This window comes from Acipenser ruthenus, chromosome 18, assembly GCF_902713425.1.
Source record: "Acipenser ruthenus chromosome 18, fAciRut3.2 maternal haplotype, whole genome shotgun sequence".
Classification (NCBI taxonomy): domain Eukaryota; kingdom Metazoa; phylum Chordata; class Actinopteri; order Acipenseriformes; family Acipenseridae; genus Acipenser; species Acipenser ruthenus.
The window spans coordinates 28,932,922-28,958,782 of NC_081206.1; the positions used below are offsets into that span (position 1 = coordinate 28,932,922).

General features: G+C 41.6%; 3 protein-coding genes across 3 annotated transcripts; 2 read left to right on the forward strand and 1 right to left on the reverse strand.

Annotated features, from left to right (window-relative positions):
- Nucleotides 1–506: 506 nt before the first annotated feature.
- Nucleotides 507–6,667, forward strand: LOC131698683 (serine/threonine/tyrosine-interacting protein-like). The gene is made up of 11 exons (XM_058991874.1): nt 507–1,001; nt 2,433–2,465; nt 3,015–3,068; nt 3,317–3,414; nt 3,558–3,618; nt 3,750–3,786; nt 3,935–3,974; nt 4,277–4,327; nt 4,447–4,519; nt 4,730–4,823; nt 5,457–6,667. The coding sequence occupies exons 1-11, from the start codon at nt 942–944 to the stop codon at nt 5,528–5,530; spliced, it is 675 nt and encodes a 224-aa protein (XP_058847857.1). The 5' UTR covers nt 507–941; the 3' UTR covers nt 5,531–6,667.
- Nucleotides 5,759–12,212, reverse strand: LOC117423757 (glucosamine 6-phosphate N-acetyltransferase-like). The gene is made up of 6 exons (XM_034039891.3): nt 11,998–12,212; nt 10,187–10,365; nt 9,376–9,438; nt 8,993–9,120; nt 8,451–8,512; nt 5,759–8,256 (listed from the first exon to the last, which is right to left on the reverse strand). Exons 2-6 carry the CDS (start codon nt 10,338–10,340, stop codon nt 8,109–8,111), a joined length of 555 nt encoding a protein of 184 aa, XP_033895782.1. The 5' UTR covers nt 10,341–10,365; nt 11,998–12,212; the 3' UTR covers nt 5,759–8,108.
- An 8,826-nt stretch (nt 12,213–21,038) lies between these two features.
- LOC117963891 (suppressor of cytokine signaling 4-like) lies at nt 21,039–24,951 on the forward strand. The gene is made up of 2 exons (XM_034905478.2): nt 21,039–21,178; nt 23,339–24,951. The coding sequence occupies exon 2, from the start codon at nt 23,730–23,732 to the stop codon at nt 24,894–24,896; it is 1,167 nt and encodes a 388-aa protein (XP_034761369.1). The 5' UTR covers nt 21,039–21,178; nt 23,339–23,729; the 3' UTR covers nt 24,897–24,951.
- Nucleotides 24,952–25,861: the final 910 nt, after the last annotated feature.

Here is a 25,861-nt window from a genome sequence, read left to right on the forward strand (position 1 = left end):
TATATATATATACATACACACAATTTTGTATTTTAAGTTTTTTAAATTTAAAAACATTTGTGAAGTTGACCTTTATATGCATTATAAAATAGATCCACAGCTAGGAAACTTCATGTGGCAATAGTATTCACGCAGGAGATATATATTTAGGTTTTGTAATATCTTGCTTTACTAATTGTGTAACATCCAGCTGTAGAAATGCATTCAATGCAGCTCATAATCGAAAAAATCAATATCCCAAAAGCATGTCATTTTTTTTAAATACTGAATTGACTGCAGGTCAATCACGTGGCCTTACACTTAAATCTATGCCAGAGCTCACACTCTGCGTCCCGCCTCCATATAGACAATCTGTTAGTTTTGATTTGCCGATTTGTGTTTTGATTGACAGTCGCCTATACTACTACCTTGCTACGGTTTATTTTTCTAATACCAGTAGATTAGACGTGGCCTATATCTTTTTTTACGTTTAGTCATTAAAGTGGACTCAGAAAAAAACAAATGAACTCGGGGCTGGGCTAATACTGTAGATTAGATTTTTATGTAGAAGTTGTTAGCCCGCTCCAAGGAATTTGATATGTAAATTGAGGTAGAGATCGCAATCAGTCATTTTGAGACGGTACGTACATTATTGTCATACTGACCAGATGCTGGCAGACGACTTAAAACAAAGCCCAACAAAGCTGTAATATAAAAGATATTATAAAGATATATAGTCTTTTGAGACGGTCCCTATCTGAGCGTGTCGTTGTGGCACGGATGTTTTTCTTGGCGAAGAGAGGCGGGATTCAGATCATATGACCTCGCTGGATGGGAGCAGCATGGCGGCGTTGCATGTCGCGCTGCACAACAAACTCTGGCAATACTGTATCTATACCTACCCGAGCTCCAAATAACACCGAGACCCCGGGCTATCCCGCTCCGCTGTACAGCACAGCAACATGGAGGACGAGCCCAAGCTACAGTTCCCGTCTCTGCCGGACTACAAAGAAGAAACACTGGTGAGGAGGCGATGTCTCCGCTTGCATTGAAATTTGAATACAATCATGTTACTATTTCATATAGAAGCGAGTCTGTAATTGATCATGACAAGTCAGTTTAGGAGGATGGCACAAGTTTCTGAAGACAAAACAAAGATGGCTTTTATTTAAATTAATTTTTGTCTTGTTTTTTTCTTTTTTACATAAAGATTACAGAAGTTGTACCGAAACTAATTTAATATTGTTGTCGGTATCTCTTATGTTTTGTTTTGGTGTATGGGAGTGATGCTAACCACAAATTCCTTTTATTATATTCTCAAACCCAATTCAAATATGCACACACACAGTTCCCAACGTGTATTATAGGTTACTTAGGTATTATTATTATTATTATTATTATTACGCTAATTTGATACACATAATTCGGTTTTATATGCATCCAATACGGAATTCTAAAATAAACAGATGCCCAGCGCATTCCCTCAGCTTCATATCAGTAAAAACAAGCCTCTGTATCTATACTTACAAATATATTTTTTTGAAATGTGGTTTTAAACAGGATACTTTATTTATGATCTTACTCTATCGGGAAAGGTTTTGCAAGTTTGATTGTTAATTGCATGTCAGTGTGGGTGAGTTGGCTGTTTAGAGTCATATGATGCAGTATCAGATGTCATCACGTATTGATCAATAGAACATCCACAAAAGTAATGTTTTAATATATTTTTGAGGTGGTGGGTTAATACAGTCCTCAAGTGCCAGCGCCTGTTAAGTGTGCTATGAATTGATCATATTAGTTAGCAAGGAGTCTCTTAGAACCTGTTATTGAGGCAGTCATCTCATCCAGTTTAGAGCTGATTAATCATTGGTGTTATAGCTGGCAAATAATATATATATATATATATATATATATATATATATATATATATATATATATAATTTTAGCTCAAAGAGCCAGCTGCTATTAGTCATGGAGTGATTATCAGAACAACTGGGTCAGAGTGAATTCTCTGTCTGTATTCCAAATTCAGGATGCAGAATTATCTCATTGTGAGCTTTATTAGTACCACCTTAGGCAAACCAGAGAGAGAAAAACTCAGTTGTTCCTAGTGAAGCTCACATCGAACTCTACTGTCCCTGTGTCCAACCCAAAAACACAAGGTTTAACCCCGTCCCTATTTAATCAGCTGAAGGATAGAATACCACAACACTTTATTATGGACCAGAGATCGGTATCCTTAAACCCTCCATGACCAGTACTGGTTTGTTTTATTAGTGGATAGTTTACCATTCCCCCTTCTCAGTCTCCTGACAGTCTTGCAGCTGTTGCTCTGAATTGAATTGTCTGTGGTCTTGATTTTTATGTGTGGCTAACATCAGCCTTGTTATTGGATTTGAAGCTCTTCACATGTGTTCTTGAAAACGTGTTTGTTTTTCTGTGTTGTTTTTTAGGACTGGGCATATCCCATGAGGAGGGAAATGCAGGTAAACAAAATGCTTTTGCCCGCTTGTCTTCCTTAGTTGTTGTTCTTTACACTATATATATATATATATATATATATATATATATATATAATCTGTCCTTTTCAGTTTATAGCAGAAGTGATTCCCAAGCCAAGTGATTTCTGTGGTCCCACAGTGCATCCATCAACACTGACTGGTGGCTACACTGTGTACTTCATTATGACTGTCCAATGGAAGGATTTAAAATGCAAGCCCAGACTGGAAACAGGCATGACATAGGCTGAAGGAACATTGCAAAGCAGTTCAATTTACAAACACAATTGCATGATTGAAAGTTTGAGAGTGGCAGCTGGTGGGGTTAGAGGGTCTGCTGTAGCAGCACACAATAACCCTGGCTTCTGCATTTGTTCTGGGAATCGCGAGGGAGGGAGAGAGGCTGAAGAAATAGAACAGAGGGCAGCTTGAGATGGATGAGTGAACGCATCAAGAAACTTGGAGACACTCTGAGGATGTTTACTGAGTCATAGTGATCCTTATTGTAAAGTCATTGAGAATTTTTCCCCCTTGTAGGAAATATTACCCGGCCTGTTTCTTGGTCCTTATTCTGCAGCCATGAAAAGCAAGGTAAGGCTGAGTGACTCATTAAGCCCTGTATCACTTAGTGTAGGGAAGCACAAGCCTTATCTATCAGCCAGTAGAAGGAAAGGCTCTCCTTTTAAATTCGACACTTTCACTTGTTCTCTCTATAGCTGCTGAGACATGATCTGTCTGTCAATGCAGTGCTCACATCTCATAGGACAAAACAAGTAAACTTAGGAAAGTTGCTTTACTGATTTTTGAAAACCTTAATCTTATTTTTATCCCTTTTGCAGCTACCGGTCCTTGAAAAGCTGGGAATAACTCACATAGTCTGCGTCCGGCAAGACATCGAAGCAAATTTCATCAAGCCAAACTTTCCGCAGAAATTTCGGTGAGGCTTCCCGAGTTCAAAGAATGTTCTGTAAGGATGAAGCAGCTCTTGCAAAAAAACCACAGTATCTTGGATGTTGGTGACTTCTAGTGTGGTTTAACAGTGTCCTTTCTAATCGGAAAGCAATTCCATTTTTCTTTCAGATATTTGGTCTTTGATATTGCAGATAACCCTGTGGAGAACATCATTAGGTATTTCCCAAGGGTCAGTATTGCTGTCTCTTACTTTCTTTTTTCTTATATTTCGTATACTTGGATAAAAGAAAATACCTCGGGAGATCCCTTTAAGAATGAAGTTGTACAGATGAATCTGTATTTTTTTCCCTTCTCTTTCAGATGAAAGAGTTCATTGACGGATGTTTACAGAATGGAGGTATTGGGATTCATTTAATTCCTATTCTGCTCTGTAGGGACACAGTTAAGCAAACACAGCCTTGCATCTTAGGGCATTGCCCCCTTGTAATAGCATGCTGCACAATGTAGGAAGGCTGATGGTCTAATCAACTGTGTTCTCTTGGCAGGAAAAGTCCTTGTTCATGGAAACGCAGGGATTTCTAGAAGGTAGGAGTGTCACAGCCTTAATAGTGTTGCACTGATCGCAAACTGTTGATTTCATATTGATGACCATTAAGGTTTTAAAATCAACAAATCTATGACTAATTTGGGATCGGTTATCTGTGTTGATTTCACCCGCCGATTCACGTCACTGTTGGTTTGTACCTTTTAGGGTGTGGTTGGTCACCTGGGTATGTTAGACTTCTCAGCCAATCCCATGTCTCCGTTCACAATCATTCCAAGGCATTGTTGTATTGTCTTTCTGTGACACAAAACAAAAATGACAGACCTCACTCTTGTTGTTTCAGTGCTGCCTTAGTAATTGCCTACCTTATGGAAACGTTTGGTGTAAAATACAGGTGAGATGACTTCCAGATTCCCTTCTAGTCTGTGGACTCGTATCTGCCTAGTCCCTGTTAATGGTGTCGTGTAGAGAGAGCTGAACCTGCCCTATGTGTTTGTGTGTATCCTCCTATAGGGACGCCTTCAGCCACGTTCAGGAGAGGAGGTTCTGCATTAACCCCAATGTAGGATTCGTGCACCAGCTACAGGCGAGTGTGTGTGTCTGTCTGTCTGTGTGTCTCTCTCTCTCTCTCTCTCTCTGTTTAAAATACCGCTCTCCCAATACCCTGCCATTGTGTCGCTTCTTTTAACAAAGCAAGGAAGTTACTCCCTCCATCTGATTCCCTTTTCATAAGTCAGCATTTTGTGCTTCTACTAATTCCTAAAACATTTTCTTCTCGCTCCTCCGTGTTCCCCAGGAGTACGAAGCCATCTACCTGGCTAGGCTCACCATCCAGATGATGTCACCACTGCAGCTGGGTCGCTCCTTCTCTGTGCAGGCAGGCACGGCAGGTCAGTCTCGGTATTTCTGTGGTGGCTCCTAAGCAGACTACGCTGTATATTGTATATGAAGAATGTGTATACAGACACTTGTTTGCTGTTTGCGTCCCAGGCCTGTGTTGGTGTCTGTAGTGATCACACATTATAGTGATTCCTTTCCCAGTACAGACTAATGTTGGATTTGTACAGTTTTGTATTAAAATGACTAGAGAGTTTCAGTACAGGAGATGGGGATGCATAATCCTTGATTTCTCTAGGATGGAAATAAGACTCCTTTTGCATAGCAGGTTCGCACACTGCAGGTTTTAAAACAAGCTTGATTAGCCACAGTGTATAGGTAACAAGCTTAGGTGTGTGTTATTGAACTCCTAGTAGAACCAGGAATGGATCAAACTGCTATACAATGGGAGTGTTCTTTCCATCCTGCATGTCCCTGATTTGTTTGAAACTTTTTCAAACTACATAATTAAAAAAAAAATAATCAAAACTGTTCATAGTTTTATCAGCGAGTCTGAGTGCGTGCAGTTGCGCTGTATCTGGGAGTACATGCAGTTGCGCTGTATCTGGGAGTGCGTGCAGTTGCGCTGTATCTGGGAGTGCGTGCAGTTGCGCTGTATCTCAGTGTTTTTGTTGCATCTCTTGCAGGCAGTCGGAAGCGCACTCTCGAGGAGGATGATGATTTCGGTGGAATGCAGGTGGCGGCCGCGCAGAATGGATAAACAGAGAGAGAGAAGGAGGAGAGCCACCTGGCTTCACCATATTGACTTACTCTTTTACATTTTTATTGATATTTAAAAAAAGAAGAACATTACTTAAACAAAAAATTATAATTCTAAAGACACATAGGTGTTTTCAATTTTCTGTTTTATAGCGTCTCCCAGTGCTGCAGCCGCCTCTAGAAATGGGTGGTGGGAAGAATGGGAGAAGATTTATTTTTTTCTTTTGAGAACTGACTGCACTGAACTTTTTTTTTTTTTTTTTTTTTGCAGTTTCATAGTATTTAATGCATTTATTAACTGCGGGGCGATATTGCAATAATGTACTTTGGATACTTGAATTGTAACTATTTTTGGGGGGGAGGGAGAATTGTTAGTAAAAACAATCCACTTTATGCGCAGGTTTGAAGCAGATGAGAGAAACCCTGATCCAGTTTGCAGAAAACTACCTGATTTTTGCAGACCTTTTTTTAAATTATTTTTTAAAGCACAATAAACACTTCAATATTTCCCATGAAATGACGCTCGTCGTACACTACGACTCTGCTGTCTTGTTGCACTCAAACTGTGCTTGTGGCAGTTTGTTTAGTGTTGTCCACTGGCTTAAGTCATGGCAAGGGCAACACATTTCCATCCCTTCTGTTTTCCAGGTCTGCTGGAAACTGGCTGTGCTGCCTGGCACGCTGCAGGAGCAGGTTTCTTCATTCTTTGTTGGGAAAACATTTGGCATTGCAGATTTGCAAGTGCTACGTTTCTTTTGATGTTTATTAATTCCTGTTCGTGAGGATAGACTGCATATATTGAGTAATTTTAATTTTAAGAAAGGTAGGGTTAACCTTGTCACACATTTTAAATTGTCTTCACCTTTTGCAAAAAAAAAAAGAAATAAAATTGCAGTGAGTTTATAAATAGGAAGTCTTTGTGAGACGCAGGGTCTCCTGTCGATTTTGGAAGAATGTTGCAGTACATGGAGAGAGAAAAGGAATCTAATGGTGGTTTTAAATAAAAATAAATTCTCCATGAGTTACTGCTCTAGCAAAACAAAAGTATTCTGAAAAATGTTCTAATTTGTAAAAAAAAAATAATGAAATAAATCTTAATGGTATTTATAAAATGTTCAGTAAATGCAGTTTGCTTATACCTGGTTTCTGTGTTTATTATTCTTTCAACAGAATCGACAATGCAATGTTACTTAAAGTTAAAGATGTCCAATTGTGATGCCAATGTTTTGTTTTTTAGTACTGATATATTTAATTCATTGAATTTGGAGATTCTAGAATTCTGGAATTAAACCAAACTATTAGAATTCTGAATGTTTATCATTTGTTTAATAATATGCTCATCTGCTTCTTAGGGGAGAGGTTCCTCATTCACAGTAGCTGGTGTAAGTAAATTGATACACTGGGGCAGAATTATTTTTCACCATAATTACATTTTCACCATCTTTTTGTAAAAGTAGAATAAAACTTAAGATAATGTAACATAATTGGTAACAAACAACACAGGCACGCTTATGAGTACTTAATTACATGTTCTTTGTAAGATTAATGGCTGTTATTTTATAGTGATTATTATTTTGCCCTTTTAAGTAATATGTTTAACAAAATTGTCAGAATTAACTGTCAGGTTCTATAAATTATAATAAGGGAAGTAAAAAAGCAACATGTTTGAAACAGTTATTTTTATTTGAACAAAAAAAAATCTGTTTACATTGCAAATAAATAAAAATTAAACTTTTTTTTTTTTTTATTTAACCCCACCATTTCTTTTCATGCACTGTATGTAATAGAATAGAGAGTACACTAAAAATGATAAAGCTGCTAAATTCCTACACAATATATATTTTTCTATCCCTTCACCATATAAATATTATACATGTTTGACAACTTTTTAAAAAAGAAATTATAAATTATTTAGGAGGGAAAAAAAAAACTTGAGCAGTAACAAGTTAGAATCATGGAACTCAAAGTGGACGTGCTGTATTGCTGCACATCTTAATCAGGATGCTAAGGAAACAGGTTTTGCAATGTACCAATTGTTTGATTACACACCTGCAGCGATTTTGAAATTCAGGATTCAGGTACTACAAAACCCTGTGCATAGCCATTGGAAAGTCAAATCAAGGAGGTCCTTTGATTGAAATGTCTATTTCATAATGCATAAAGTGAGCCTTCATACGCTGAGCAGCAAACAGCTTGTATAGCACATCTATACCCCCATTGCAATGCCTTTGGTTACATGACGAAGTTGAAATCATCAAGTTATCAGCACCCAGGGTTTCCCTGCTTTGACACGAGTCTGTGCGTTTCAACTCCAGGGCAGCTGCTGTTGGCTCTGTTTGTTTTAAAACCATGGTGCGTCCAGCAGTTTACTCTTGCAGGGCAGAATGAATGGACTGAATGCATTAATCTGCATGTTGCTTTTTAGGTTGACCACTGAAGAAAGGTCTCTAAAATACGAAAGAAGTGTTCGAAGTTCAAGGATTTTGGGGGAGGTGTGTGTGTGTGGCCAGCCATGTTCTTGGGTTTCATTTGAGGGAGGTGGGAGGAGAGGATGGGGTAAAAGATTAAGAGTTCATATCTCAGTCAAAGAACCTGTGCTGCATGTAGGTTTCTGCCGACGAACTGTAGCTAAATTTCTCATAGAAGGCCACATTCTTCGGTAGACACTCCAGTGTGATTTTATAACAGTCCAGTTTCTTGCTAAGAAGAGTCATTGCTGACACTAACCTGTAGAAGAAACATGCAAAACAGAACTACAGTTAACACAACTGGCAACATTTGGATAATGGATTAGTTTGGTACAGACGCAAATCACACAACTTAGGAAGAAATAATAATGATAAAGGGGTTTATTGGTTAAACTGTTCTGCTGTACGTATCTGGAGAGACAGCGGGAGAGTTGAAGTAAGTTGGGCACTTACAGTTTGCCCAGCTGCTTCCCACGGCATTTATCGCTCACAACGACCTCCTCTATCCTCCCTCTCTGCACGAGCAAGAAAAACAGGGTTAATCTCAGCCTGCTCAGAATCCCTACAGCAGCTCTGACCACAAAAGTAAAAAGTCTGTATCCAATTAAAGGAGTTCTAACCAAGGCTTTAAAATCAATTTTTTTTGCAACATTATTACTGTCAGTTTGGAATATGATGAGATGTTGCTGTTGCTTCCTGGTATCTAATCAATTCATGTGTTGAAAAAAAATAAGTGAAGAACCAGAAGATTCTCCTGAAGCTAAAAGTGACAGGGAATGTATTGCACTGGTTAGCATGCTTTTATCCTCCAAATAAACCCTGGAATGGATCAAACTGCTAGAAAGAAACCTTCAATAACTTTCATTTGACCAGGAGTGGAAGGGCCAACTTTGGCACCACCTGATTTAATAGAACTGTTAGCGGTGCAGTGTGGAGGCTCCAAGCAGGGGGAGCTGTGACTCGGGAGAGGGGAGGAAATGTGCACTGTACTGTACCGTGGCGCAGGAGTGAATGAACTTGTGCTCCAGGATGAGCGTTGCTGTGGCGACGATCTGCCCCAGGTTTGTGTCCTCCACCACAGTGATGTAATAATCCCCTGTCCGCTTCATGTGGTCAAATGTCTCTGCAGGACACAGAGACAGACTCGCTTGGAGCTCACTTACATTGTAAACAGTTACCAGAAACATCAAATAATTTATCTACATTAGAAAAAAATACACATATAGTGCCTTTCAGGGTAAATCGCTTTACATAGACTTACATTAGATACTTCTTTTAAATATTAATAGAAGTAGCACAAAAGTGAACAATAAAATAGAAACAATAAAACATACTCTGACCACACAGGTTTTAATAAATAACAGAGATTCATACTTACTTATGAACAGTTCAGGAGTCACATCTCCAGCCTTAGTGAGCTGGGACAGGACTTTGAAGAAACCTGGAGAAAGAAAATGATAATTTAAATAAATGTATTTAAAGCTGAGAAAAGGTAAAGGGTGTATTTCTAAACACAAGCATGTACAGTACACCTTGCTAAGTCATGCTTAGTTACTTTGAAAAGGAAGCCTATCAAAACGAAGGGATGCATTTCCCTTGTAAAGAATGGGGTTAGTGTTTCAGTGAGCCTGAGGGGAGAGTATAGTGGAGTCTTTATAACTTTAAGCCCTGTCTCCTCCTCAGTCACAGCACCACACAGCACACACATCTTTAGGGAAGTATGTGACTTGATCAACCAAATAAGTCTGCTACTGAACTTGCAATTATTTTTATTCTGTTACCAGATTAAACAGCTTCATTTGACTGGCTCGGAGTTGTTCAAAATTTCAGAGACATCACCATGAAAGTAGCTTGTTTGGGTAATAGTGTGGAGTAGTGGTTAGGGCTCTGGACTCTTGACCGGAGGGTCATGGGTTCAATCCCCAGTGGGGGACACTGCTGCTGTACCCTTGAGCAAGGTACTTTACCTAGATTGCTCCAGTAAAAACCCAACTGTATAAATGGGTAATTGTATGTAAAATAATGTGATATCTGTATAATGTGATATCTTGTAACAATTGTAAGTCGCCCTGGATAAGGGCGTCTGCTAAGAAATAAATAATAATAATAATAATAATAATAATAATAATAATAAAAAAACACACAACGATGCTTGGGGGGAGGGGGAGGGGGAGGGGGTGTAAACCTACCTCTGTTGAGGTCTGCGGGGCAGAGAGGCCGCAGCAGGAGCCCCTCCCCAGGCTGTGATGGGGAGATGGGGGGGCTGAACTGCACCGTGTTCTGACTCCAGTCCAGCTCCTTCAGGAGGCCGGGGTCAAAGAGGGGAGTCTCATCCAGAATCATCAGGGCAGCGCGGTCCACACTCACACTGCAGGGAAGCACACCCGTACAATTCAACACAGAGGGGGCGGACACTCTGGATAGGTGTATTGAGGGCACACGACCTGTCTACCAGGTGGGAGTTTGTTTGGGAGTGCTACTGTTGTTTTGGGAAGCCTGGACCTGTTACTTCTACATTTTTAAGTGTACGGCAGTACACATTACAGGTTAAAACAACACACACCATTTTATGATAGCGCTATACTGGAAATTATTCATTTCAGTCTATGAGCAGAGGGAAATGGAAGTGAAAGTGAGTGCACTGTTCCTGCTGTTGAGAGCTGGCAGATCCTGTTTGAAATCCCTTCTCAGATTACAGGCAGACCTGGTTAGTATTGTATTTGTGAAGGGCAGGACACCTCATCTCCCTCTGCCCTGCAGTGACCTAGAGGATCCCACTGGAAACAACGCAACTCATTCATATTCTAAAGCAGCACTTTACTGTAGAAGACACAGTCTCTTAAAGAAAAAGCAGTCACCTATCCCCGGAGGAGACAGTCAGCTGGCACATTGAGAATGCTTTATCTAGCTCGTTTCAGCAAGTCAAGAAAAGATCAACATCGAAGTTGGTAAGTGTACACATTCCAAAAGGCGAATGGACTTTGCATAGCCTTTCAGTAATAAGGTTCACTTTGATTCATTTCAGCTAACGCAGCAATGTGATCTCCCTGTCCTTCAGATAATGCATCACATATAACTGCTCATGCCTGAATTTACTAGACACTCAGGATCAAAACATGTACAGCAGTAAAAAAGCAAATCAAAGCAAACGTGGTTATACAATTACTAGACAAACATTTTCACAAGAAGTCTTTGTCAATGTGTTTCATGTTATGATATTACTTTTGTAATGCCAGATTGTAAGTGTTACCTTATCCCGATGTGCAGAAAGTAATCAAATAGCAGGGTAATCAAATATGACCCTGCAGACCACTGACTTCTGAATCCACACCCTCTTAAACTATGTTGAGTGATTGTCATCAGAACTGCCTCGACAATCCAAACCACCCTCCCAAGTCATGAAGTGACTAATTCATTTGTCTACACTTTCACCACTGCAATTCAGCCACTCCATTAGGAATATTCTTTCATTTACACAACAGGGCACATGCAAAGCTAACTACGTTCATTCACAATTTAGAATATTGTTAATTACGCACAAATGTAAAAGGGAACTAAAATACAGGAGTTTAAATTTAAAATAATACAACAGGTATATATACAGTGTGCACGTTGATTTTAGATGAATTTGTGTAAAGTACTTAAAATTAATAAAGTTTAATCTGCCGTAGTTCGCAGTCTAATTGCTAAGTTTAATTGACTCGTTCAGTGACGTTACTGTCTACCAGCCAATACTGTACAGACACAATCACTGTATAATTTATCCGAATCTCCGAAAACCAGCAGTAAGTTTTCATTCTCATTGCTTCACCACCGGTGATTTTAAACACCATGTCAATATAAACGACTAAGCTCATTTAGGCATGCACTGTAATTGTAAAGCCGGAACCTAAGTTTTACTAATTTGGTTGCGCCGGGGCTGGGAGCTCTGTCGCTGGCTGTGAAAGAGCGTGGTACGTAAGATGGCTGGTTAATCGACATAAGAAGGCAATATACTCACGGATATGTTGGTGAATTAATGTCTCAGGTACAAGCAGCGTTGAATTCACAGTTTGCCACTTCTCTGTTCCGCGGTTAGTTACGAGTATCTGCAGTTACTCCAGTTGCCCATAACAGCAGTGACGTGGCAGAGGCGAGGAGGAGGCGCGGCGCACAATGACGCACTCTGACGCACCCCGCGTCCGTGGAAGAGCTCGAGAGAAGAGAAGGTGTAGCTGTGATGACATCACATGCGGCTCACAGCAAAGGGACTAGGATGTACTTGTTATGAATTAGTGTCTTGTTTGAAGTATTTCATACAGGGAGTGTCAGTGGATAAGGAATTCAGAAATTCCAGTTATTCCTCTATTACACTAGCTCATGATTAGATGCTGCCCAGCGCCTACGAGATGCGTGGCGTCACACGGAATGAATTACTCGATGAGTAGAATTAAGCAGAGGCGCCCCGGAATGTAGGCGAGCCCTGGCGTACAGCAGTTAAAACAGTTAACACGTAAAGCCTCTGTTTAAGCAATGTGTAAAAGCAAAGTAGGTAAAGGCTCATGCTTTAACTAAGCTAACGTTTTGAACTGACGCATACCTGGTATAACCGAGTCCTGGACCCCTGTTCTGTAAGGACAAGAACTCCGCGGGCTCCAAACAAAATCGTTTGAGAATGAATTTAAAAAAAAAAAAAAAATCTACCAAGAAACAGAGTCCCAGTATCTCAAGATTAAGATTCACCCTGGACAGCAGGCCTGTTTGTCTGTAAAAACATAACCCTTTAACTGCCTGTGAGTTAAGGACCACTGCCCACTAAGTGAAAACAGTGTGGTTATGGTATTCACAAGCCTTATTAAATGATCACCTTGTTTTGTGTTATTCATCCTTTTATGGTTAAGTATGTTGTGATCTGTTTACATCAGATCAAGGTGTTTTAGTTCTTTGCTTCCATTCACTCTGTCTCAATGTGGGCCATGCTCCTGCTACTGCATGCAGCAGTATTTCTAAAAGAGAAGCCTTCAAGCTCTGGACTACAGTATAAACAATACAGTACTAACAGGAATGCATTTTATTGCAATATATTCTTTTATTATACAATACTGTACAGAGAGCACTGATAGGGCTGCTATTCCCAACATGTGCTAATAGCTTACAAGTACTCTTTATGCCTTTACACACCTTAGTTTGTTAGCAGAGTCAAAGGTCTTGTTTTACACCTGGATTAATGAGGGAGATACCGGGTTCAAAGTTCAGCGTGAATGCGTCTTGGTTTCAGCGTGAAACCGGCTGGTTGGTTCACAAGGATCATTCAGGTCACTCCTTTGGAAATCAGTTTACAGTACTGGGGATGGTTTTAACTGCTAAAAACCTGGCCCAGAGGACGCTAGCAGGAAATATTACTGTCCCACCATGACGAACTGCAGCAAGGAAACTCCCTGCTCTGAAGACTTCGTGAGAGGTGTGCTAGACAGGTTTCTGCTTATTCTCGGTGAACAAGTAAAGTCCAAAGTCAATTCTTGTACTTTAAGATAAAATAGGTAGAAACAGAAAGTGAAGGACCTTGCATATATTGTGTAACCAATAAAACTGTTATCAATGTTTCAGTGCAAGTTTTCACAATGTGGTGGGCATACCCTGTTACTGTAATGGACGTGATACTGTTGACATGTCCAAATATGAAACTTATGCTGTGAGCATTGCCTTTACACAACCATTGGGTTGCCAGTGCAGTGTCACTGCCCATCCATCCGTCTGTCTGCCTGTCTGTCTGTCCGTCTGCACTGGTATTGAAGATCGTTTGGCCTCTTCATGGGGTTGTGGTGCTGAACTGTTGTACAATCCAAAAACACTACAGTTCCTGGCTCTCGTGCAGCGGTGTGCAGGTGTTGAGCTGCTGGCTGATCTCACAGCTCTTCTGAGGACGTACACAGTCCTGTGTGTGTCAGTCTCCCAGACCCTCATCCTGCTGCCCCTGCTTCAGCTCATCACCACCGTGCTGTGGGCAGACGGGTAATACTACAATGAAAGGGCAACACCAAGCTTATATGGCCACCCATTACCAAATATTATTATTATTATTATGATTTATTTCTTAGCAGAAGCCCTTATCCAGGATGACTTACAGTTGTTACAAGATATCACATTATTTTTACATACAATTACATTATTTTTTACACATTATTTTTACATACAATTACCCATTTATACAGTTGGGTTTTTACTGGAGCAATCTAGGTAAAATACCTTGCTCAAGGGTACAGCAGCAGTGTCCCCCACCTGGGATTGAACCCACGACCTTCTGGTCAAGAGTCCAGAGCCCTAACCCCCATTGGGATCTCATTATAATGTCAGTGTATTTACCCTGAAGAAGCCCTAGCTGGCAGAGTCAATAGCAGATCGCAGCATTACCAGCAGTTGTATCACAGTGGATCTGTGAATGATATACACAGCACACTGTGTGGTACTGATATGGTGCATTAGATTGCAGCAGTGTGTATTGGTCCATACAATATTGTCATTTATGTTAATTTTGGTGTTTTGGATCTTTCACCACGAGGGGGCACTACAGTGCAAAGTTGAAACAATGCAGTGTCTACTATGTGTGTCTACTGTTTAAAGTTACCTGCTCAAACAGATATCTCATAGCTATGGCGAAATTCACGGGAAAATTAAAACGACAGGACTAACCTGCAATTCAATCCTAAACATCCAGATGTTTGTGTAGCCACACCAGCTAAACTGATCTAAAGAATAATTAAGGAATCGACACATTAAATTCTGGATAATTAGAAACTACCCCCTAATTACGAGGGACATTTGTGGCCATTCTACAAATTGATGCGTTTAAGAAAAAGCTTACGTCGAGACTTGCTGTTTTAGAAAAAATGGACGCACCAACAAAATAAAAAAGCATTTCATAGAGAGATCGCACTCAGTAATATCCATCTGGTGTCTCCACACTTTTTTTTTGACTGGAGTAATCTAGGTAAAGTACCTTGCTCAAGGGTACAGCAGCAGTGTCCCCCGCCTAGGATTGAACCCACAACCCGCCGGTCAAGAGTCCAGAGCCCTAACCACTACTCCACACTGCTGCCCGAAATACCAGAACACTTCAGGCACTCACTGGGGCCTCAAAGGACAATGTTTTTATATCAGTATTGTCTTGTTTTTATGCGTATGGATTATAAAATGGCAAAAGTAATGACCACTAATTACTGTACTGTAGATATCTAAAAACGATTTTTAAAAACAAAAGGCCAGGTTCTCTCTCCTTCTTTGTTATTGAAGTTTGACCCTTGCTATATTATTGTATAGAACATGTGCACGTTCCTACTCTCTTGTCTATAAATTCCAATATTTTACAAATATGTCTTTTTTTATTTCATGGAGGCAGGCCATTGCCAACAGCAAGCTGTTGTCAGCAGTCCTGTCCAGTTGAGATCTCTACAAACAGATGCTAACCCTACTCAACAGGACTGCAGATCTGACTGGGTACACTGAGAGGTGCAGCCCACTTCCATTTGAACGCAGTTACAAGAACAGTTCAAACATGCTGCCAGTTTAAATCAGGCTAGCTGATGATCAAACTAAAGTGACTCAATTAGCCCGGACTGTGGGAGGGAGCATCTTTTTATTGATGTGTTCTAGAAGAATGAGGGGATTTTAAAGGTTGGGGGCTGTTAGGGGTGGGGGTTGATTTTCATCGGCATGTTTCATGTTTCGTATAGATCCATTTGGAATTCAGGATTGTGTTCTTTCTTCTTTTATGTTGCTGTCACTCAAGATTAGAGTTCTATTTCTCATTCTCATCTGATTTATCGACCAGGCTATTCCAACATCCCAATGCACAGGCTACACAAGGGAAGCATCCAGCTTAAAATTCTGAAACATGAATGCAAGGCTAAAGCCTTGTCTGGAATAGTTGCATGAGTGTGTCCATTGGGCAGTTAGGACATCTCAGTGAACACAAATACCTATGCCTAGTCTCCATTAGGACAGATTCTCCATGTGCAACGGGCAGTGTGATTACGACCCCTGCAGGTGAGACAAGGTTTCAGACTCTAGAACTGCTAATGAAATCCAGCCAGACCTTTCTCTAGCCCTTTTGCAGTTATTGAATCAGTGGCTGCATGTTTACTGTTGTGAGCTATTGATCACAGAAGGCACTTGTGTTCTTAAAATGCATTAAGGCATAGACTGGAAGACATACCGTGCCCGGCAGGCAGTATTTCAGTAATGTGATTGGACTGGGCTGATATCCGCTGCAGGCAGACCGCAGTGCTTTCGCTGTCCCACCCTGGCCCACAGAGCACAGCTAATCTCATCAGTCTGTCTGCTGTCGTTTCCAGAGGCTGACACATTAACATCAAACCTATTTAAACAAACTGGCAGAAAGATCTCAGGTTTAAATTCAGTTGAGGGATAACCTAGATCAGCTCCATTTAGCTGTGTGTGTGTGGGGGAGGATCATCCATAACAAGGTTTAGACATAGCTCATGCATTGGTCTGTGTGTGTCTTTAGAGGTAACCTGAACCTGCTCCACTGATCTACACGCAGCGTGGAGTGGGTGCTGTTCCTTCACAGAACACAATGCATCTGCTCCATCTACCAGCTCTCAAGCATGAAAGGGAAACACGTGTATATGTAATATACTGTTTGCATTTCAGTAGCAAAAAAAAGTCTGAATCTGCAATACTGTTTTATAATTCCAAGCAAGCAATCTGATATGCAGGTCTGCATATGAGCATGTAAAACATGTATTATATTTACATTAACCGAGCTGCATTAAAGCTATATGGTGTCTGTTCTTAATGGCTATTGAGGGATCTGACAGAGGCAAGGCTGGGAATTCACCTCCCAGCCTCCTAATGTAGAGGGTCAGGCCCCAGGCGGGCTATAGTGCTGAGCAAATGACATCAAAACCTCCGGTCAATCAAAATAACAGCAGCCTAATGCTCTGTTCCAGGAAACCCAAATTAATTCCAGGGTGCAAAGCTGGTCCAGTTTCATTTATATTGACTATAGAGTTACTATAGAGTACTCTTACCTTTCAGAATAACATTTTAAAAAGTGGTTTTAAGAGACTAAATTAAGCTAACACTTTGCTTCTAGCTTTGGAAACTGAGCAGGTGTATTCCTGCTCTCTGAGTTACAGACTGAGAACTGGTTTGACCACAGCTTTTTCACAGCCTTGAACAGTTAGCTTGCTGTAAACTGGATAGATTCATAGCATTATCAGTGTGAGGGTGTGGTCACTACATTAGGAACCAGTAAGTGGACACAGCCATGTATTCAGACATTATACTCACCTCTGAAGACGTGTCCAGAGCAGGGGGGAGATGTGGGGGGAGGGGGGGGGGGGGGTTATGGATGATAAAGGCCCACTCCTGTCTGCTCCAGACTCTTAACTAGACAACTGGGAGATTTGAAACCTGAAATGCAGAAGGGCGCAGTGCTTAGGAAGAGACTGGGTCATAAAAAAACCAAATAATATTGTTAGCCCAGGCAGTTCTATTTAATAGACCTTTTACTTTCATATCTCCCTGTGGTAACGCATCAATTATACATGGTGTGTAGCCACGGCTACTATGTACATGATCAATGAAGCCATGATTCAGTGCTTTGAAACCCTCTGATTAACTGCTACAGACTGACGGAATGACTGACACAGACAGGCGGACAGACAGACAGACAGGTGGACAGACAGACAGACAGGCAGGCAGACAGACAAGCGGATAGACAGACAGACAGGCGGACAGGAAAAAAGATGCTGACAGACAGACAGGTAGACAAACAGACAGATAGCTCGATTAATCAAGCGAGACAGATATTAAGGTCAGTTTTTTTTAAACAAAATAGAGTTTGATATCGGTAAAACTGTTATTTCATACATTGCCTTTGAACTAACTTTGGAGGCTGTGTGGTCCAGTGGTTAAAGAAAGGGGCTTGTAACTAGGAGGTCCCTGGTTCAAATCCCACCTCAGCCACTGACTCATTGTGTGACCCTGAGCAAGTCACTTAACCTCCTTGTGCTCCATCTTTCGGGTGAGACGTAATTGCAAGTGACTCTGCAGCTGATGCATAGTTCACACACCCTAGTCTCTGTAAGTCGCCTTGGATAAAGGCGTCTGTTAAATAAACAAATAATAATAATAATAATAATAATAATAATAATAATAAACCAAACGTTTTCATATACTCAAGAGTTAAATCTTTGAGTTGAGTTCCCGCATCATCCCTGCCATTCTTTCATGGGTAGGTTTAGTTTAGTTCAGAGACTGTTTAATTATGGGTCATGGTGTATGTACTGTGCTGTGCTTCATGTGAAAGCAGGTCAGCAGGAAATTCCTTAATATCCGTTACTGGCTGTATGAATCAAGATACGCAGTGTACGGCCTGTGTGTTCGTCACGTAATCCCAAAAAGGGAACCATTGAGTTTTGGTGAGTTGTTACTGTTATGCCTGGAACTGGATCATTTTTAAAACTGTTTTCTAGCCCTAAAATCATCACATTTGCCTCTCATTCATAAATGAATCCTAAGATTTCCATTACACGAGAGTAGATGTTAAAACTTCATGCTGATTTGAACTCGGCTCTCGCCAAGATAAGCACCAACTAAGACGTAGCTTTACAGTAAACTAATGTGATCCATATGCGTCTCCATCCATTTACGTTTCCTTCCATATGATGATGTAGATATCCTTCTGTCTGGTGTTAATGGCTGAAGTGTAATGCTGGCTCCAGGGATCAGCTTATTTTGCCTCCCTGGCGCATCAGCACACACAACGGCTGCGATGCTGGCTCCGGGGATCAACCAAAGTGCGGCCTCCCCAACGCATCAGCATGACAACCGTCTGGATTGAGCTAAGTAGGGTACATCTCTGGGGTTTTCAAGTGGGCACCTTCCATCCTCAGTGTTTCGTCGACTAGCCCACGACACCTCAAGAGGGCTCGACGGTGATTCTGGCGTCCCAGCATCACCCCCCTCCGTCCCCCACTCAACTCAGCCCAGCTTACTTACCTGTCCCCAGCCAGAATCTTTCCGTCTCAACCACAGCCAGTTGCTACTCCTCTCTGCTGCTTCAGATAAGTTCTTCACTGTGCGACGCAACTCTTGGCCACTGAATCCGACGTCTCTGAGAAACCGGGTTGTAGAGTGTGCCACAAATCCTCGACAACCCACTTCCACTGGGTAAACCCGAACTCTCCATCCTCGCTGTTCCGCTTCAGTGGTTAGTTGAGCATACCGCAGTTTCTTCCTCTCATACGCCTCATCTACAGCGTCCTCCCATGGCACTGTTAACTCTACCAGGTGAACAAGGCGTGCTGATCCAGACCACAAGACAATATCTGGTCGAAGGTTAGTGGTGGCAATCTCAGGAAGATTATAATCAAAAGGTAAAACAATCAGAAACCTCTTGTGTCATTCGGGCTAATGGGGAAGGCATAGTTCTAATACTTAAACTAATTAAAAAATATATCATTTATCTTTTTTTTTATGAAAAAGCTGCCATCTCTTACTGAAATATGAAATAGGTGGCATATACAGGATAGTATGGCCATACGGTGTGCCACCAGCACATTGCATGGCCAGAACAATAGAGAATGAGGTGGGAAACAGTAAGCAGGCTAAAAAGCTCAGGCGACTGGGTCCTAAATGTCTTCCCCTGGCACTTAATTCATTAGGCTGGTACAGTAAACTCCAGTGCGGAAACGCTGAATTGTGGTTTCGATGCTTAGTGCTTCTGATTACTGCACAGAGTCTCTGAGAGGCGATGAATTGCCTGCCCTCTAATATCAGAAGTTATTGCACTTTTTGGAATATGTAATCTACTGTCTCATCAAATATTAAACTTCCCTGTTTCATAGGAAGGAAGATGTCATCACATTATCACAATCTTTAAAAACTGATTAATGTTTTTTTTTTGTTTTTGTCTCTCTCTTTTTCATTGTTCTCTATCTTAGACTGGAGCACCATGGCATTTAGATGTAGGCGGTTTTAATGATTCAGGCGCTTTATGAATAAATAATAACTATGAGTTTCGGATGTCTGGCTCTGAAAGATGTGTATAAGAAAATGAAACTCAATTTGAAATACGCCCGGTGTACATGACATCACTCTGTTATCGATCGGCGGTTATGGGGCTCCAGCGGGGTATTGGATTTGTTCTGATTGCAACCCTTTCCCGGATGTTCAGTATTCGATGATTTTTTTTCTTTTTCTGATAAGTGATATAGCGCAATGTAGGGGGAGGGGGGAGGGTGGGTGCTGATGATCAATCATATCAGATACATGCATAATATACGGATCGATCAGCTGATCAATACATTGTTAAAAATGTAATCGCCCATTTTAATTATAATTTTGCTTCCCCGGTGTTACCAGCTCGGCTCGCTATGGTGGGATCCTGGTTTAAGAATATTTATTTATTATCCTAAATTACGTTTTATTTAAAATTAAATTTGTTTTATTGACACGTGTTATTGCAAAAGCATTTTAAACAGTAAAAAAAAAAATCTCATAAAGGTAAAATATATACAAGACAAGTGAGCCCCCTTTTCAATTAATTAACCTCAATTTGACATCGCTTCTTCACACTAAATCTCCTTCACTCACATTCACATCTTTATAGCACTGGCACTTTTAATTACTAACTTGTTTGTGTGTTAACCAGACAATCGGTTTGGGCAGACAGACAGGATAAAAAAAAAAAAAACTCCTAAGAGTTAATCTTCCTGTTGCCCTATTACCCCAACCCAAACCCCTAACCTGTGCCTGACGCATCTCTCAACACTTCCCTGCTTAACTAAGTAACCAACAGCGTCTCGGGCTGAAATAAACCAGACATACCTCGACCCTGCAGAGTATAGAGGGGCGCAGGAGGCTGTCTATAATAATACTATGTGTAATGTACAGTTAAACTGCTTTTAGCAGAACTTTCCACGCAGACACTGCGTTGCTTTGACAGAAGAAAGCTTCCCGCACCTAAAGTGTTAATCCGCAAAAGGGCTGCTCCCTGCGGTCTCCCGAGAGACTGCCCCGTGTGAAATGTGAAGAGGCTGGCCGTTCTCGTAGCTTATAGTGTGGAGTACCTGCGCTCTGTGGCAGTGTTATTGGAGTCGAAAGAAGACAAGACGGTTTGGTTCCTTGATGAACTTTCGTTTTTAGTCAAACAACGATCAGTGCGTCTTTACAAGGTAGGGAATACATGGTTTTTATTTTTGTAAAGGTTATATAAGCCTGTATAAGTAAAATACAACACAGATAAAGAAAAAATAAATAAACTATATTTCAGATTCCGTTTGGCATGCATGCATTTGCAAAATGTTAAGTGTTATTTATTTACAGTCGAGTTTTTGACTACTATAGTACGATATTATTTAGTAACTTGCCACTGCTCCATATGTTTGGAATTGTTTTCGACTCCGGTCCGAGTTCTTGTCGGGTATTAAAGCAGCAGGAATCTGGTTTCATCGGATCCTCACCCAAAATCCGTTCGTCTCCGAATCAGTGGCGGAGGAGGAGATAGACGGGCCCTGGTGCAGGACCTTATTGTGGGCCCCGACCTTTTATGTAATACTTTTATAAATATAAATCATGCCAAGTCAAGTGTTCAACTTTTAACAGTATTATCATCAGAATGTAGCATGTATGAGTATTGCACACTTTTTAATCACAAGCTAACAAGTTTAATCGCCAGTCCCTCCTGGATTCTGCAGAAATTCACAGAATTTTTCTTGCACAGATTTTTTTCAATCAGAAATACTAGGCATGTATTCATGCACACAGAATATAACTGCAAAAGACTGCTGAACTGGGGTACCCCAAAACCTTCCATGAAGACAGTAACTGTTTTGCAATATTGAGAGACCCTCTTGGACAAGTGGTCGCGGAGTTCGAAAAAGAGACGCCAACGAAACATAAAACAGCGCCTCATACCAGTCTCCTTGCAAAGACAGTACGAGGGAAGAAAAAAAAAAGTTTTAGGAAGCTAATTTAATTCAATCATTTAAAAAATGCCCTTTGAGTGCGGGGGCCCTTGTGCGCTTTGTTTGTGTGTAGCGTACATCAATTATCGGTTTAAGTCGATGTTACCGCACTGCACTGCCTTACACATGCAACTATTTGGAATACGTGCTCCGTGAATTAGTCTAAGCAACTTGAAAGTTGAAGATGTCAAAGAACATTTGTCTTTTGCCGACTAAGTCGTGATTGACAGTTTCTTGCTGTATATTCTTAATTGAACCGTTTTTCTAGTGATGTATGGGCCTACGGTATTTTTTTCCTCTGTCATACATACGTGTGTTTTTTTGTTGTTGTTGATTTTTAACACGCTAGAATTGATTCATGTTTCATTTTTATCATTTAAAGTTATATAAATAAATAATGCGTGTTACGGTAAAGGTCCTGGTAAATCTTAAATTTTGTCGGCAACTGTCAACATTTACCAAGTATAAATGTCAGGAATTATGGAGAAGTATATGGATTTTCGGACATTTACCAAAGCTTATTTGTAAAGACACTCGGTTGTTATTGAGATTTACCGGTAAATGTCCGAAGCGTTATCATGTTTATTTCGGACATTTACTGCTTTACAGTAAATCTTTTACTGTAACATATATACACACAGTATTTTATTATTATTATTATTATTATTATTATTATTATTATTATTATTATTATTATTATTATTATTATTAGCAAATTCACATTAAAACCTACAGCCTGAGTAAGAACTGAAGCCATCTGTGCAAGAACGTGCAGTCTCGAGTGACTGTCATTTGAAAAATAATTCAGCAGGATTTAGGCGTAAACACAGTATCAAATTCTCAGCATTACATGGTAACTTATCATTATAGAAAATTGCCAGCTGTATCGTCATAGATTATTATGTTAAGCGTATAGAAACTTATTAATATTATTAAATACCTAAATGTGTCACCTAGTTCCTGCAGTGTAATGATTGAGACTGTATGGGGAGGTATAGTATCGTACCCATTAGCGAGGGCTGGCCTGTCCCAGACAATTAGGTGTAAACAGTGGGTGCCTATCATTATCACAGCCACGTCAAAGGCAGAGGATTACCAGCACGCCCAGGTGTGAAAAGGTATGTAAAGTGCATTGTAAACTTCCAAATCATTTTTTATATTGGCTTCCAAAAAAAGTGTCCTGTACTTACTCTGATGGCTTTGGTTACTGGCAGGCAGTGCAGTGTGATGCAGTAGTGCTGGTCTCGCATTGTATGAACTACTGTAGGTTCCAGGGCTTCCCAGTGATTAGTGCACTTCCTTTGGGACTGGCTGGGAATTCCAGTAAATGACCTCAAACTGATTTCCATTCTCTTGTTTTGTGCACAGAATAAAAAAGCAGAACCCTTAAAGTGACTCCCAGCATCCCCTGAAGGAGACCGCTGTGGGATCGATTGACCAAGATAAAGAATACAGTGTTATTCTTTCCCTCCGGAAGTACAAAGGAAAACTTTGTATTGAAAATCTTTGACTTCAACACACAGCTAGGAATGATTGTACAGAGCCACCTCTGAGAGCGATCCCCTGCACACTCTTGAGCAAACAAACCATTCCCAGCCTAAAGTGGACGTCCAACTTTCTATCACGTGACTCAGACCCCAAATTGTCAACACAGTGAACCAGCCTTGTTCTGTGGTCTCTGCCCTGCTGGGCGGGCAGTTCCTCATACAGGTTGGAGTGTGTTTATGGCTCAGTGAGTCCTGCTTGCATCAGTGAAGAGATGTCTGAAAAGAAAGCCAGGAACCCAGACGCGCGGCCCAAGTCAAACCGCAGCCGGAGTCTGGACAGCTACGCCTGGAGCCGCAAGAAACGCTCGAGGAGTGGCCGGAATGAGCCCACCACGTCGATTGGCTGCTCAGAGGGGGAGGGGGCAGAGCTGTCGGGGAGAATCGCTTCCTGTCCACAGAGGCACAGAGAGAGGAAGTACAGCTCCTCCTCGGCCGGTGACCTGGACTGTGACTCCTCTCGAAAAGTCTTGTCCGGGCGCTCTCTCAGACAGACACTGCAGGACGCCGTGGTCCAGTGCTTCCCCCTCCGCACCCACCACCAGACCGGGGCCTCGCGCCCGTTCTCCAAGCTGCTCTGGTCCAAACGCAAGATTCACGTCTCGGAGCTAATGCAGGACAAGTGCCCTTTCTCGCCCAAGTCGGAGCTGGCCCACTGCTGGCACCTCATCAAGAGGCACTCCTCCCAACACCCTGGATCTGGAGGGGAGCATGCGAGCAAAGGGGAGCAGACAACCTCAACACCACTTCTGATCTCCTGGGAAGAGATCAGCTCCCAGAGTTTACGGAGAAACAAGCAGGGGGTTCAGGGTGGGGAGATGGAGGATTCGAATGAGGACACGGTGTCGCTCTGCACCTTCCCCGGCTTGGGAAGCCGCTCGGAGGACGCTGTCTGCAGCCTGGTCCCTGACCTGCTCCAGATCAACAACAGCCCCTGTTACTGGGGCGTGCTGGACCGCTACCAGGCAGAGGAGCTTCTGGACGGCAAGCCGGAGGGGACCTTCCTGCTACGGGACTCTGCGCAGGATGACTTTCTGTTCTCGGTCAGCTTCCGGCGCTACAGCCGCTCCCTACACGCGCGCATCGAGCACAGCGGCCAGCGGTTCAGCTTTGACGGACGGGACCCCTGCGTGTACCAGGATCCCAGCGTGACCGGGTTGCTGCAGCACTACAGCGACCCGGCTGCCTGCCTCTTCTTCGAGCCTCTGCTCTCCCTGCCCCTGCCACGCACCTTCCCCTTCTCCCTCCAGCACCTGAGTCGTGCCGTGATCAGCAGCTGCACCACCTACCAGGGTGTGGACTCCCTGCCCCTGCCCCCCTCACTGCAGGACTACCTGAGACAGTACCACTACAAGCACAGGACCGGGGCAGAATCCAGCTGAGCAACAGCTTACAGCATTGCACGCACACACACACGCACACACGCACAGACATACATGTATATATACACACACACACACACACACACACACACACAGAGTAGGGTGTGTGCTAAAATAGCATTTCTGATCTGACTCTTTACAGTGCAGTGCTGCCTTTCATGAGCAGCACTTTGCCCTCTGAAACATTTTCCCACCTTGAACTGAAAAAAAAGCTTTTAAAGAGGTTTTTGTTTTCACTCATTAAACCTCCAGGGAGGGAGAGAGGGGAGCCTGGAGCCATTCTGGGTGTCTCCTGGGGGAAAAAAAGAGAGCATGTCTGGATTGCTTATAGTCCTGCAGCTGGCTGAGTGAAACTGTACATTTTTTTTATTTAGAAGTGTAATTATTTGAATATGAATAAATGCAGGTTGATTTATTTTAAGAGCTGACTTTTTTTTATGTATTTGTTTTAGACAAATCCTTAATACATTTTAGAATTGTCTGACTGTTACTGTTACAGTATTTGTGTTATTTTATAATAAAGAAAAAAGGGTGTCTTTGTAATACTGCACTATTTAATAAAACTTGGCCATTGATTACTCATCGCTGTCTCATGGTATTTATTCAGGTGTAACTTAAGCAATTGGACATTTGGGGGAGGGGACATTCATTGATCTGCACAAACTACAAAAATTAAATATGTATGCACTCATGGAAGTTCTCTACCAATCACCCTCAATCTGGATCAGGCATAATCCAGTCACTTACCCTTCCAGGCATCTTCAATCAATAACTCCCCCTCTTTCATTTCAGCCAGTGGCGGTGATCAGCTGTACATTGCAGCAGAGCAACAGGAGAGCGTCATGTGAAACATCCGGGTTCATGGTGGCTTCAGAAATTGGATTAGAATTAGACTACGACATGCAACAGTTCACCTTTAGTGACCTGGGACCCCCCAAGGTTTAGCAGAGCTCCCCATAGTGCAA